Here is a 16,096-nt window from a genome sequence, read left to right as displayed (position 1 = left end):
TGTGCTTTTAATGACATGAAAATAAAGTACACAAATAAAAAGAGATTGAAATTTTTCTAAAGCTGACTCCCTGTGGAGACAGTTCTGCATAATTCCATTAGATCTTCCAGAAGGAAAAAAAATCTTTATTATAATAACTTTCAGCAGTAGCAATTCCTAGACCTTTGACTACCTTGTACAAGCCCTTAAATGTTTTATGCAAATTAAGCAAAGGCCACAGTAGGTTTTCCTTTTAAAAAAATCCTATAATTAATGCATTAAAAAGGATTATTATTAGATTTCATAGCTAAGCAAACGCAACTACAAAAACTACCTTGATAGTCAAAATGAGCTAAAAAACCACAAAAATCAATAATCATTCTATCTGCAGTGTATAATTAGCTATACCATTAAGAAATACTCAGGCTTCCTCAAAATTGAGGCTCAGACATAAGCTGGCTGAAAGAAAGTAAATTACATCCAGATATACTTTAGATCAATATGAAGAAAATAAATTAAAACTTACTTCATGATATATTTGGCTCTGTCTATTGTTTGAGCTTTAACTTTTACTAAAAGTGGGTGACTGTTATAAGTTTCATTCTTCCACTGGCCATACAGACGATATCTTAAAAAATGAGATGAAGAATTAGGAAAAGTTAAACACTTAAGAGGTTAATGCACTAGAATAGTAGTTCAAAATACAAAAATATTACGTATTTACCTGTGCTGATATGGAAATGTTTTAAACATTCCCCATAGTTCCTCAGACATACAAGCATTGCAGTCCATCAAAGAAAGAGATGGAAGTAGTACCTGGTCAGTAATGCTAAGCAAACAGCTAAGGATAACTTCCTAAGAAAAAGGGAGGAAAAATTATTTCAGTAAGAGGTCCATATTAATCCCCCCACAAATAAATTTATGTCAGCCTTGAAAAAATTGCCATTCCTTGATCTCGTAACACACCGTATCTAATTCCCCACACTATCACTGTCCTTTTCATAATCGTTGTGTTTCTCCATCTAAGAAAGCAAATGAGGTGAGGGAAGGAAAGAGGTAGCTAGAGAATGAGGAACTTTTATTATCCCTCTTCCTTCTTCAACATGGTAATCCTCAAAAACAGGAGGTTGTCAATCTTAAAAGATAACTTGTATAATAATTGTTCACACAGGCGATGAAAGCTTGTCCACAGTAAAATTTGCAGTATGCTGTACCTAGACAAACATTAGACACATTGGATTTTTCTAGTCTCTTACCGTTTTCTCTTTATCTTCTTGTTTGCTTCCATCAGACTGAAACTAAAATTTAAAAAAAACTATAAATAAAATGTAAAAAAGGTTGACTATGCTGTCACAGTTTAGTTTCTAATTTGAAAAAAATTAACTTGCACATGGTTGTGAATTATTTCCTTACTACTTACACAGCATGTAGGTTTTAGATATAGCCAGTATTACCAATTAACATTGTTAAACTTCATCTATACTCCTAACCTCTAAATCATTTGCAACATTCATGAGTTTTAAATGTCAAGTTTATAAGCCAATTCTTTTCTCATTCTCATCACAAACCAAAACATCCTAAAACTAATCAAAGTATTTATCATAAAATTGTAGCCAACACAAGTTAGTTTTAATGCATTTGCATTTTTCCATCAAGTCTAGGTTTTTCCCTTACAGAATTGATAAATCTAACACTAAAGCAACCACAAAAAAAGTAACCCCAAAGAAATTTAAAGCTATATTTTAACTCACTACTACTAAAGCCTTCACTGAGAAATAAACCCAAAATATTAATAACATTGCTGACAAATACAAAACCACTCCCTAAATTGGACATACTGAAAAAACATGGGTCAGTATTATATCAATGATTTGCAGGTGGGTAGCGTAAGTGCCATGTTTAACAATACTGTCTACTCCTTCTAAATGAAATAGTAATACTTGTGTGTGTGTAGGCAGGTGGAGGGTTGGGAGAGTATGCAAACGACAAATGAAGCACTGATACTCAAAGACAATCTTAGAGTTCTGAATAGGATTTATCACAATACCAAGTGAGGGAAGGGGAAAAGCTAATATGCAGCTAATGAGCTTCCTATTTTCTTGGCAGATGAGGGTATTCTGTGCATGTATGTTTACATGCTTAAGTAATTTAATGGGTGTAAATAAAGGAAAGTGTAACTTCTGTGCAACATTTTCACCTAAGACTAACTCAGGGACTGCCATGTTACCCTGATGGGAAAACACACAATCACATGTGTTTTAATAGAAAGGATAAAAAGTTACGTTTCTCTTTCACAGAAACAATTATTAAGTCAACATATATCCTGGTCAGTAAATAAGGAGTTAGGTTATGAAGGAGTGGCCAGCAGACAGTTGTTTTTATTTTGTTTGGTTGTTGGGGGGGGGCTGGTAATTCTGGTGGAATACTGGCTGTACATTGGGAGGCAGATATAAGACTATGTCATAATTGAAAGAACTAGGTTTATAGTATCTTATGTTGGGGATAAAGGCAGTTAAGCTACTCCTTTCCTGGTATACTATGATTCAAACAAACCTAATAAAGCTACACATAATTTTCTCTGTAGAAATAAGACATTTCTTAGTTACTAAGCTGTTGTAATTCCCTTACTAGATAATTACATACGTTTCTGATGCCTATACATCAGTTCTCTAGAGTTCATAAGCAAAGAAAGTGAAAAAGAGAGAAATATGGAGAGTAAAATGAAACCATCTAGAACAGAGATGTTCAACAATTTTCATCTCATGGCACACATAAATTAATTACTAAAATTCTGTAGCACACCAAAAAATACTATTTTTGCTGATCTGACCAAAAAATAGGTATAATTTTTATGCATTCACACCGGTCAGTGCTCTTGACTAAATAGTCAGGTATTGCATGTTTTAAAAATTCTTTTTTTTCTCAGCCCAACCTAGAAATATTGCAATTAACATTTTAACTTATATTCTTTTGGTCTTTTGTCTATATGTATATCACAGAAAAATATACATATTTATCTACAAAATATAACCATGTTGTGCATGCTATCTTATAATTAGCCTCACTTAACAATCTATTGTTGTTTTGTTGTTTTGTTTTGTCTTCATTTATCTTTATTGTTAAAAGTATTACAGATGTCCCCTTTTTTCCCCACTGACCCCTCCACCCCGCACCCACTCCCCACCCCAGGCCTCCACCACACTATTGTCTGTGCCCATGGGTTATGCATGTATGCATACAAATTCTTTGGTTAATCTCTCCCCACCCACCCACCCCCACCTGCCTTCCCTCTGAGATTCGTCAGTCTGTTCCATGCTTCTGTGTCACTGGATCTATTTTATCAGTTTATTTTGTTCTTAAAATTTCTTTTTTTTAAAACTGATTTGAAAGAGAGAGAAACATCGATGTGAGAGAGAAACATGGATTGGTTGCCTCCTGTCACGGATTGAACCTGAAACCTGGGTATGTGCCCTGACAGGGATTTAAACCTACCACCTTTCAGTATACAAGACAACACTCCAACCAACTGAGCCACACCGGCGAGGGTGCATGTTTTAAAAATTCTTGCATCGCATCAGTGTGCTACAGCGTGTTGAAAATCGCTGATCTAGAAGAACAGAAAGAAACCTTTCTATCAAAGGCTAATTATAACAAAGATGAACCAAAAAAATAAATCAAGAGGTACATACTAGTAAAAGTAATTTTCTTTTGTTCCACCCTCTTGATGCTTTCTTTTTCTTTTAGTTTAATTTGCTTTTTAATTCAGAGTAAAAATAAAACTCTCCATTCCCACTATACAATGCTGAAAGTTTTACTGACTGACCAGGCCAGTAGGAAATAAGAGGAAGAAAAAACAAAGACATGCATTCATTTACTATGTGCCAGGCACTGGGAATTCAAAGATAAACAGGATGAAGTTCCTATCTTTGAGGATCTCTTGCAGATCAAAATTATCCTTGCCAGTGTACTGTTAGAAAGTGAATTTTTAAGTTTGAATATAATTGAGTCCTCACAATTATGCCTAGACATACCATCAGCTATAAATGGCCCCAAGCAGGTTCCAATCTTGCCCTATAAAGACGGAGCAGGTGACAGGGCAGCATAACAGCACTGGGCACAAAAAGAATACAGTCCAGCCCTAGGGGTTCGCTCAGTGGTTAAGAGTGTAGGCACGAGGACTGAAGGGTCCCGGGTTCAATTCTGGCCAAGGGCATGTACCTCAGTTGCAGGCTCAGTCCCCGGCCCCAGTCGAGGCGCATGCGGGAGGCAGCCAATCAATGTTTCTATCACTCTATCCCTCTCCCTTCCTCTCTCTGAAATCAATAAAAATATATATTTTTTAAAAATACACTCTATTAAAAGGGGGCAATTTGAAAATTCAAGAAATAAAGGCAGGGAAAAGTTATAGATATAACCAGATAAATTACTTTTTTATTACTAACATTCTATTTTTACCTCTAACCCATGGCCATTTCAAATGCTACTCTAGAATATAACTCAGAAAGGAGAAAAATACTGATTTGTGACTAAATTGAAGCCTTAAGCTACATCTAAATAAAGCAGTATTTCGCCTTCCTTCTTTTTCTCATTCTTACTACCACTTACTGAGTACTTGCTATGTGCTATGTACTAGGCTAATAACATCACATTTAAAACTACTCTATGAGGCTGGCTGGCGGGGCTCAGTGGTTGAGCGTTGACCCATGAAGCAGGTCACGGTTCAGTTCCCCATTGGGACACAGGCCCGGTTGTGGACTCGATCCCCAGCAGGGGGCATGCTGGGGGCAGCCGATCAATGACTCTCTCATCATTGATGTTTCTCTCTCTCTCTCCCTCTCCCTTCCTCCCTCTGAAGTCAATTAAAAACTAAAAACAAAAAACTACTCTATGAGGAAAATCTTTTTGCTGGAAAAGATCCAAACACAACCCATCAAAGTAACAAACAGGAAAATACAACATATAGATTAAAAGTTACAGGAACAGAAGTTTACGAAACCTGGAGAAGAGATAACTAAATCATCTTTGAATGTTTTGGTTCAAAAATTTGTTTTTATTTTTCAGTCAGAAACTCTTAAGACTTTATAAACACTTAGAAATAACCAGTAAGTAACCTGAGGAAAAACCCTTGAGAGTAGAAGCCCAGCAGGACTCTGACAAAGGGAGAACCAGCTGCTAAGGCTTACTGTCTTTCAAAGGAATTTTTCTTAGATGCATGAAGGGAGTCAAAGCCCAAAAGAATCGGACACCCACTTGGCTGGGCATGCCTAGTAGAAACTAGTACCTAAGTTGTTTACCAGGCCAGATAACAGGATCTCAAATGAGAAAGCAGAGGTTCCCTAAATGAGGGCTACACTCAGCCTCACTGAGCTCATTCTGTTAAAGAAGTTTAACTGTAAATACATTATTTGGAACTAAGGTCATACTCAAACTCAAATTGTACTCAAACTATAGCTTGGGAGGAGGAGGAGGACTGGTCATAAATAAGGTGGAAAGGGTATGAGGGCTCATTCATGCTACATCAGAAAGATGATCTGAACAGAGCTACAGCTGTCCATATTAAGATGAAAAGAAAAGCTGTGGCTATTACAGAAACATAAATAGCCATGAAACATAAATAGCCTTGCAAAAAAGAAAAAAGAAAAGCACATTAAGAACAAGTGAACTTCGTCTGGAAGAAAATAGAAAACAAAGGATAGAGACAGATTCTCCACAAGTATCTATATATAGTTATAGAAAAAGCTATTAAGAATGAACTCAATAAAACAAGAAAATCTTGGGAATGAGATACATAGAATGAGATGAAAACAGAGATTACAGAGATAAAATAGCAATACCCCACTAAACAGATATAATTTGAAATAGCAAGGAATTTCCAGAATTGCAAAATGTAAATGTTATTTCTTCAATTTCAGATATACTACATTTGTATAGGCAGTAGAGTATGATGATTTTAAGCTTGGCCTCTGAAGCCAGATTGCCAGGATTGAAATCACAGCTCTGTCCCATACTAACTGTGTATCTTGGGACAAGGTTTTTCACCTAGAGCACAAAGGATTTGGTAAAGATTAAATTAGCTGATAGCTGAGATCTGGAAACAGCCAGAGTGCCCATCAATAGAAGAGCAAATTTTTTAAAAAGTGCTGGTATATATATATAATGGAATATTACTTGGTCATAAAAAGAAGGAAATCTTACCATTTGCAACACATAAAAGAACCTAGAAATAAGCCAGTCAGAGAAAGAGAAGTACCATATGATCTCACTCATATGTGGAATCTAATGAACAAAATAAGCTGACGAACAAAACAGAAACAGAGGCATGGATACATGGAACAAATAGCTGTCAGAAGGAAGGGGGCTTGGGGACTGGATAAAAGAAGGTGAAGGGATTAGGCACACACACATACACGCACACATATACACAGACAACAGTGTGGTATTAGCCAGAAGGAAAAGGAGATGGGGGTAGTTGCAGGGGGCAAAGGGGGGGAATATGGGGATGAAAAGAGACTTTGGTTGGGGCGATGGGTGCATGATGCAGTGTGTAGATGATGTTTTGTTGAGTTGTATACTTGACACCTTTATGGTTTTGTGAACCAATGTCACCCCAATAAATTCAATTTAAAAAAAGAAAAGATTAAATGAGCTGATTTACATAAAGTACTCAAAATAAGGCCAGGCACAGAATAAGAGCTCAATATTAGCTATCACTATGGTAAACAACTTAACCTATTAACATCAGCTGGATTTTAAAAAAGCACCAAGGGCCCCGCAGAGCTTGGCTCAGCGGTTGAGCATTGACCTAGAATTCAGGAGATTGAGGTTCGATTCCTGGTCAGGGCACATGCCTGGGTTGCAGGCTCAATTCCCAGTCGGGGCGTGCAGGAGGCAGCCGATCAATGATGACTCTCTCATCAATGATGTTTCTATCTCTCTCTCTCTCTCCCTCCCCTTACTCTCTCTGAAATCAATAAAGATTTTTTTTAAAAAAAAAAAAAAAAAAGCACCAAGGAATTCATCTTCAAGTGTATAGGTGTTATGAAAAACATTCAAATATGTCAGGTGACAATGTTAAAGTCGTGTTCTACAATTTAAAAAACTTTAAAGATAGCAAAATTTTCCCATTCATATACAAATAATTTATACAGAGAGCCCCCCCCCCCTTTTAAGACTGAAATAAAGACGAAAATTGGTTAATAAACTAGAACAACAGTTCTCAAAGTTTGGTCTTTTGATCAGCAGCATCAGCATCACCTGAAAACTTGTTAGAAATGCAAATTCTCAAATCCCACCCCAGGCCTACTAAATCAGAAACTCTGAGGGTGGGGTCTACCAATCTGTGTTCTAAGAAGACTTCCATGTGATTTTGCTGCACACTAAAGTTTGAGAATCACTGTATAATAAGCCTTCAGTTAACATCACTGATAGGCTCTATGACTTGAAGGGAAACAACATATAATGAAACCAATTTTACCATAGGCTAACTGATGTAAATAAGAGTTAAGTTCCTACGGTGTCTCATCAGTGTTATAACAAAACATTAGTTGAAGACCTGCTGCACTAGTCCTATACTACCTACCTCAAATTTAAGAAACGCATACACACAAACACACACACAGTCAGAGAGATAACTGATTACTAATAACTATAGGCCTAAAGACTAGTCTGTTAGGTGACAGCTGGTATAAGTAAATAAGCTACTTCCTAAAAATATGCACAATTTATATATATATTTAAGCAAACCCAAGCTTATAAATGAGAGATCTGTTAAAGAAGTTTAATTGTAAATACATTATTTGGAACTAAGGTCAAATTCCCCCTTTAAAAGCAAGCTTATAAACCCTGGTTAAATTACTAGCTAGGCAGCCTTTAAACCTATAAATACAGAACAAATGATCTGCTAGAGCAAAATATTTTTATGGGTAAAAAATTAAGCAAAATTCTAACTCAGATCATTAGAAAGATTCACTTTTCCTACCACAACCTTAGCAATGAGAGAAGACAGATTTCTTCCCACATTGTGATCAAAATTAGCATTTTTCTCTTCCCTTCTGCCCTTGTACCTCTGCAGAAATAGAAACTAGTTAGGGGGAGGCATCAGGCACAACTGTGACAGAACAGAGGTATAGGAGGGCTGCAATGGAGATGGCAGAGAGGAAGGATGACAGTTCTAGCACCTGTGTATCTTGGTAATAATGCTATATGTTTATGCATATGTCTATGTATACAGGGTTTCCATAAGTTGGATGTTTGGTTTCCTGCTTACAAGTTTATGATACTTGTTGCCAAAGAATGAATTTCAGAACAAAAGGTCTGAACATTAAGATTTTCAACTAGCTCTGCAGCAGCGACAACCTCCCGACAGCAACATGTCTCTCACTAAGGATCTTCTTTATCCCTCTCCAGGAGAGGAATCACAAGAAGAAGCACCTGTTGCAGAGCCCCAATGCTCACTCCATGATGTGAAATGCCCAGAATGCTATAAAATCACCACCATCTTTAGCCCTGGACAACGGTAGTTTTGTGTGTTGGTTGCTCCACTGTTCTTTATCAGCCTACAGGAGGAAACGCAAGGCTTACAGAGGATGCTCCTCCAGAAGGAAGCAGCACTAAAAGCACCTCGAATCAAGGTTGAGTGGGGAACCATCCAAATAAATACATTTTGGATACAAAAAACAATTTTTTTCAACTAAAAAGAACAGCATTAGTGGGTTAAAGTAAAATGAGAAAGAGGCAATTTACATTGTCTCAAAGTATCTTCCCCACAATATACATATTAACAACAAAGATGAAAAGGGTAACTGTAGAGTGGAGAAACCTGGCAGTCATCACGTTAACCAAGTGATCAATGTAAACATCACCGGTAATGGAACAAGTTGACTTCACATGCTTCCCAATATGATGCACTGGGAAAGATACAACCAATTTTCTTTGAGCAGGCACTAGTTAACATGACTCATCCTTTTCAGACTATAAGGATCAGGATAATGACACACTATTATACTTCCTTTTTATATAAATGTTACATAATAAATGATAGCTATATCATAAACTACTTAGCAGACTTCTTCAGAGTATCTTACACAAAGTAAATTTATGAGTATAAAAAAATTAATCTACCAGCTAAACAATTAAAAGCCAAATCAAATATTTCAGGTGTCAAGGGATTAATATACAACAGCTGTTAAATTTTCTACACAGTCACTATTGTCAAAAATTAAGCCCTGGCCATGTAGCTCAGTTGGTTAGAGCACTGTCCCAATATGCCAAGGTTGCAGATTCAATCCCCGGTCAGGGCACATACAAATCAACAATTTTTTTTTTAATTAATTAAAATTACAGGCAATCAAACACTGGAGAGAACTGAGTTTGTCCTTGTAACAATTTCTAGATTCTTTTGGTTGCCTTCTTTTACAATTAAAAAGAAATTATGTATTTTTTTCAGTTTCAAGACCTTAAGTTAGGCAAAGATCTCTTAGAACACAAAGAGCAAAAATAAAAGTACTGCCAAACTGGAATTAATTAAAATTTAAAATTTTTGCTTTTCAAACGACAGTTAATAAAAAGGCAAATCAGACAGAAATAATAATAAAAGGCAAATAACCTAATTAAAAATGGGCAAGAGATTTGAATAGACATCTCAATAAAGATGATTACAAATGGGAAATTAAGATGTGAAAAGATCACTGATCATCAGAGAAACATAAATTAAAAGCACAACAAATACACACCCATTAGAATGACTAAAATTTAAAAGACTGACAATACCAAGTGTCGATGCAGACATGAAGCAAGTGGAAGTCATACACATTGCTTCCAGGAATGCAAAATAGTCACACATGCTCAACAATTTGTCAAAAAGATACACTTATCCATATAACCCAGCAATCCCATTCCTGGGAAAACAAAACATGTGCCCCCCCACACACGAAGACTGGAAAAGAATATTCATAGCAGCTTTATTTATAATAGCCCCCCACTAGAAACAACCCAAATGCCCATCAACTGGTGAACAGATAACTCTGGTTATGTCTGTACAATGAACTAGTACTTGGCAATAAAGGAACTTCTGACACGTGCAACAACTTGAAAGAATCTCGAAAGCATTAAGTGGAAAAAACAGACAGAAAACAGTACATTCTGTACAATTCCATTTATATGAAGCCCTAGAAAAAAAGCAAAACTACAGTGACAGAAAGCCTATCTGTGGTTGCCAGAAACCAACAATAAAGGGAGGGAATTGACAGCAAAGGGGAAAGAGGGAATTTTCTAGGGAAATTAAAATATTCTATATCATGAATGTGATGGTGGGTACATAATTATACATCTGTTAAAACTCATCAAACTGTATGCTTAAAATCAATGAAGTTTATTGTATATAAATTATAACTGGGAACTGAATTTAAAAACAAAAAAAATAGCATAAATGGTTACCTCTGAGGTAGTGACTAGAGGGGGTACAAAGGAAACTCTGGGGTGCTGGTACTGCTCTATTTCTTGATCTAAGTGGTGGACACATGGGTGTTTTAGTTTGGAAAATGTCACTGAGCTGTACAATTATGATTTGTGTACTTTCTATATGTATGTTTTATTTCAATAAAAAGTTTACTAAAAAAATTTAAAAATGAATCCTTAACAGTCTGAGGTTCAAGGGACTTCATACAGATAATGACAATGATTCAAAATAGCAGCCAAGAAAATAACTGAGAAGAAGAAAAGCAAGGGAAAAGAATGCTGAGTTAACCACTAATTATAAGAGGATTCAAAGAGCATTCACTTGCCTGGCCTGCATGGCTCAGTGGTTGAGCGCCAACCCATGAACCAAGAGGTCACAGGTACCCAGTCAGGGCACATGCCCAGGTTTCATGCTTCATCCCCAGCAGGGGGCATGCAGGAGGCAGCCAATAGATGTTTCTCTCTCATCGATATTTCTCTCTCTCTATCCCTTTCCATTCCTCTCTCTCTAAAATCAGTAAAAATATGTTTTTTTAAAATTTTTTTTAAAAAAGCATACACTTGTCCAAAGCATATTTTCCTATGTGGGCCACTTGACTAATAATCTAGATAGAGATAGAGATAAAGATAAAGAAAGAGATATAATTATATTATAGAGATATATGTATACTCTATATAATTATATCTATATATCTATATCGTGTGTATATATATATATACACACATATACATATATAAACATAAATGGTTAGAACACAATGTACTATCCCCAAACCTTACTCAATATAACCTTTTAATTAGAGTTCACGTTCTCTTTATTTCTAGAGATTCACATAACACAAATATTCATTCCAAAATTTAATTTTCTACTTGAAAGAAAAAAATCTTACTAACCTCCTTCATAAATGATTTGCCTATGCGCACCACTTTTGCAAATAAAATGGGATCATGAGAAAGGTGAGGACCAAGGTAACAGAACATATTGAAGACATCTCTCCTCAAATCTTCAAAGCTCTCTGCTTGTTTTGGTGCTCTCTTATTTTGCAAAGCATTAACAGGTGAGCCTTTAGCACCTTTAGGAACGCCAACTCTATAAAAAGAAACAAAATTTAAAGGTATACCATAAAATACCTCATTTTAAGTTAACACAATCATATTAAAAGTAAAACATTTCTTGTTCATATTTGCTTTCTATATTTCAATTGTGACTAACTTTATTATACCACCTAATTTAACTGGTAGAAAAAGACAAAAAGAATATTCACTTAAAAAAAGTCAGAGCTCAGAGGAGAACATTTCAAATTAACTGCATAAGAAAAGGAAATCAGAGAAATGCAGATTCTAAGTAACACTTAACATACATCATATGAGTTTTTTTGTTAGTTAAGTTTAGCCAGTATCCGGAAAATGGATATGGGAGCCCTGGCCGGTGTGCCTCAGTTGGTTGGAGCGTCATCCCATGAGGTGGCAGGTTCGATTCCTATCAGGGCACATACCCAGGTTTCGAGTTCAATCCCCAGTCGGGCATGTATGGGAGGCAACTGATGAATGTTTCTCACACTGATGTCTCTCTCTCTCCACCCCCCCTCCTCTCTCTAAAATCAGTAAAAAAACATATCCGCAAATGAGGATTAAAAAACAAAAAAAATTCAAAATGGATATGGGAATGGGGAACAAGGGATAGACCTCAGAGACAGTGGGGATGAAACAAAAGACATGAATATAACACTGATTCAAGTCAGTAAACATTTCTCAATCTGGGTTCCACTGCGTACTTTGGTGGAAGAGAAGGTAAGCAGCATAATGAAAGATGATTTCACACTAAAAAGGACAGCATACCCAGAGTTCTCACCTGCTGAGCAGGTGTCCCACTGTGGAGTCACAGGGGTCATTCCCTGAAAAGCCTTCACGGTTCACAACCCAGGTGATACTAAAGGCAGCAGCCAGCAGCTCTGCATGAATCACAAGGCTGGAGCTTTTGAGGCAGGCTCTGATCTGTGGAGCTAAAGCCAGAACTGCTGCCAATACTGCTCTTAAGTATCCTGAAAGTAGGCTGGGCTAGAGGACTGGTCACCACAGTAACTAGGGATGATGAGAGGCTGCACTAGCAATTTCCAGAACAGCAGCCTATTTGCTGGGAGAGGTAAGGCAAGCAGAGAAGCAAGGTCCTCACCCAGAGCCAGTCAACCCAGTATAGAAGAAAATTATACTAAGTAAAAGCCTTAGGAATTATCTGCCCCTGAAAGAGGAGGGGAAAGTAAAAAACAGAAGAATGGAGTCTTCACTCTCAAAGGAGCAAACCCAACTTAGAAGTCTAACCTATAGTTTTTAGATTATACTGCACACACATTCTCCAATACCTGGTCTAGACACTAGAAGACAAATCACTGATTAACACATATCAGACTGATACACTAAATAGTTGTTATCTTCTGATAAAACATACTAAAATACAGGCATGGGTTGAGAAGACAAGATAAATATGCAGATTTTGTCATTGTCCTAAACTGTTTCTACTTCAATGATTAGTAAAGCATACAGTAACATACCTTCGGTAGAGAGGCTCAATAGTTATGTGAATGAGCTTGCAAATAGCAAGAGCTATTAGCTTATGTGAAGCAGCATAGTATGGAGGCATCTGATCCATAATGTTCTGTGCATGCTGCCAATCGCCAATCTTTAATAATGCTTCCAACAAACCAAGTTTTTGGTTGTCAGGTGGCTAAAAATGAATAATTACAGCAAAGATATTCAGAATACGAATACCAATAAATCTTAATATTTCTTCATTTTAAAAAAGTTAAACACACACAACAATGTATACCAACAACAGCTGCCATTCATGGGGAATGCAATGGTATTTTCCTCAAAGTACAATCAAGTTTTTAGTTATTGAAAAAAAACCAAAAGGATTCGCTTTTTCATTTAGCAGATGCAGTGTGACAGTTTACAGAGCTGGAATATATTGAGTTGTACTTAATGTTTTATTGGGCCACAGGGAACCAGAATTCATTCATCTGTGAGAATCCCTTTAGGACTTGAGAGACATTAATATGCAGAGCACAAATATAGTTAATATGTTTGCAATTTTACTTAGAATACATTTTGAAATTTATATATAAAAAAAATAGCAGCCTCTTTTGGGAAGGTGCCAAACAAATTAAAAGCAAAACCACCTTTATAAATTAGTATTCCAAAAGCCATGTTTCACTACAATTGAAATTAGAAAATTATTCTCCTATAAGTTGATTAACTATTACAAGTTAAATTTCATAATTCTAAATCCAGCAAACAATGTTAATTTTACTAGAATGAACTATATACCTTTTCTACTTTCTCTTCTTCTTTTTCCTTTTCTTTCTCTCGCTCATCCATTTTTTCAGAAGACAATACAACCATCGTAAGTTTTCTAACAATTTGCTTAGCTTCCACAATTTCTCGTTTATGTTCATCCATAATGCAATTATCAGCTGGAAGAAGCTAAAAACGGTTCATTAAAATTTCATAAAACAGCTAATACTATTTGCACATATAAAAAGCAAACACTATTTACTATCAATTGATAAAACTGTAAATAAGTCTAGCCTATTCATGGCCATGATTTCCATTCTAAATAAGTGTCTTTCCTTTATGTTCTTAAAATCTGACAGGATTAAGTATCTGAATTTTGTTCACCCTTTAAAATTAGGAAGTAGTTTGAGTTTCTTGTCTCCTGTCTGTTAGAGGTCCTAAATTAATCTAATACAACAGTGATGTTTACCATTGAACTTATTAGTTTACCAAAGAAAATGTGTACCTCTTCCATTAAAAATGTTATAGATTTTTCCCTTTAAAGACCAAACTCCAAATTAAATAAAGTACTGCATATGGACCCAATTTGGGACAGATGAACTACTGAATTACATAAAGAGGTAAGTTTGATTCCTTTAAATTAAAAGTCTCAAGTAGAAAAATTATGAACTTGACGTGTCACTTTTCATTTTCTAGGTACCCATTTGGCTTATTAACTCACAAACTAGTTTCTCGTTTATTACCAAAGAGAAAGTAATATGTGCACTGTCGACCCTCCATTATGGAAAAGGATAAAATATCTCAAGCACAGCTATCTTGTATGAGCTGAAGATGGTTAACATAGACATTTCACAAAATAACCCACACAAAGAAAAATACAACCAACAAACCATTATTTAATCATTCTGATTAGGCACTACGGTGAACTATAAAAGAAATGTTCCTGTCCCTAGAAATACGTAATCTATTTCAATAGCTAAGTCCAAAGCAAAGTAAACAACCAGTAAACAATAAAAGGAAACAGTGAAATATTAAACTACATATTGTAGACTTCATCCCATTAGTCAAAAGGCAGGTTGAAGAAAAGTCACTATGGACTGGTACAGGAGGTAAGCAAGGCTTTTTCTCAGTTTTAATGCTTCCCACTGGCAAACTGCTTTACTTATCTGCCATAGGTTCTCATCTTCTACCATTGTAATGGGTGAACTGTAAATATCTTTATAATTCTCTTAACTTCCAGTTTTGTGCATCTTGAGAATGTTATTAGGTGTATGTAAAGTTACAACTGTTACATCCTCCTAATGAACACAACTTTATTATTATGAAGTGACTATCTCTTTTCACCAAAAAGTCTATTTTGTCTTAACAATAATAATTTCCCTGGTATGTTTTTCCCACCCTTTTACTTTCAAACTTTCTTTGTCCTTAGATTTTAGAAGTCTCATGTAAACATAAAGTGGTTTTTAATCCTGTCTGAAAATTGTCGTCACCTTAACAGGAACACTTAGGCCGCCTGCATTTATTGTTAAACTCAAACATATCAGTAATAAATCTACCATCATTTTTATAGTTTCCATTTGTCCTGCCAGTCTACACTATAAACTCATGCCTATGTCTTCAAATTCTCTTTTTTCTAACCAAATTTCCATGTTCTTGTTTGTACAACATTTCTCTACTTTAAATCTTGAATGGTTCTCTACTTCCAACAAGAAAAATATCCAAACACCGTACTATGGCACTTAAGGCCCCCTTCACAGTTTAATCCCAACCTATTTATCCATCCTCATCGCCCTGACATACCACTCTCGGCACCAACCACTGAGCTTCCTGATGTTCTAAGGTGATAATGAAGCCCTATCAAACCTCCTGCCTTTATACTCTCAGTTAATTCTTCCTATGAATCTTCCCACCTTTTAAGCATGGCCAACACCTACTGATCATCAAAATCCTAGTTCAACATCACTAGTTTGAAAAAGCCTTCCAAAATGCCCCCAGACAGAAATGATCACTATCTCTTCTGAGCTCCCACAGCACTATGTAAATGCCTTCAATATAGTTCTTATTATATAATGCAAAATGTTTTCTCTCTTGCTAGATTATGACTGCTTCCAAGGTAGAGATCAAGTTTTATTCAACTCTGTAACCACAGTACATAATGATAGGCAAGGAAGTTAGAAAGTGATCTCAAAGGCAGTGAAGATGAGGTCAGCATTGGACAGGTTTGTTTTAAGTTCATAGATATCCCAATGCCCAACCTAATAAAACAGAAAGTTCTATACTATACAAACCTAGTTTTTTTTTTCAAAATGACAGGCTAAATTGTCGCTACATTAGAGATCATCAATCAAAATCACATACACCAAAAAAAAAA

General features: G+C 35.9%; 1 protein-coding gene across 11 annotated transcripts in view; it reads right to left on the bottom strand.

Moving 5' to 3' along the window:
• Positions 1 to 16,096, bottom strand: part of THOC2 (THO complex subunit 2) — a 100,613-nt gene that overhangs the window by 39,907 nt on the left and 44,610 nt on the right. For all 11 annotated transcript variants that reach the window (XR_013997954.1, XR_013997955.1, XM_081124830.1 and 8 more), the window contains 6 exons: positions 13,759 to 13,914; positions 12,984 to 13,156; positions 11,329 to 11,524; positions 1,236 to 1,277; positions 704 to 834; positions 506 to 607 (listed from right to left, as the gene is read on the bottom strand). Coding sequence is in view for 9 of the 11 variants with exons in the window: in XM_081124830.1 (XP_080980956.1) it covers positions 506 to 607; positions 704 to 834; positions 1,236 to 1,277; positions 11,329 to 11,524; positions 12,984 to 13,156; positions 13,759 to 13,914 (800 nt within the window). In the remaining 2 variants the exon portion in view is untranslated. The remainder of the gene's footprint in view (positions 1 to 505; positions 608 to 703; positions 835 to 1,235; positions 1,278 to 11,328; positions 11,525 to 12,983; positions 13,157 to 13,758; positions 13,915 to 16,096) is intronic.

The sequence above is a fragment of the Miniopterus schreibersii genome (assembly GCF_964146895.1).
Source record: "Miniopterus schreibersii genome assembly, chromosome: X".
Lineage (NCBI taxonomy): Eukaryota > Metazoa > Chordata > Mammalia > Chiroptera > Miniopteridae > Miniopterus > Miniopterus schreibersii.
The sequence above is the reverse complement of the archived record's forward strand: the minus strand, read 5'-3'. Positions and strand labels throughout refer to the sequence as shown.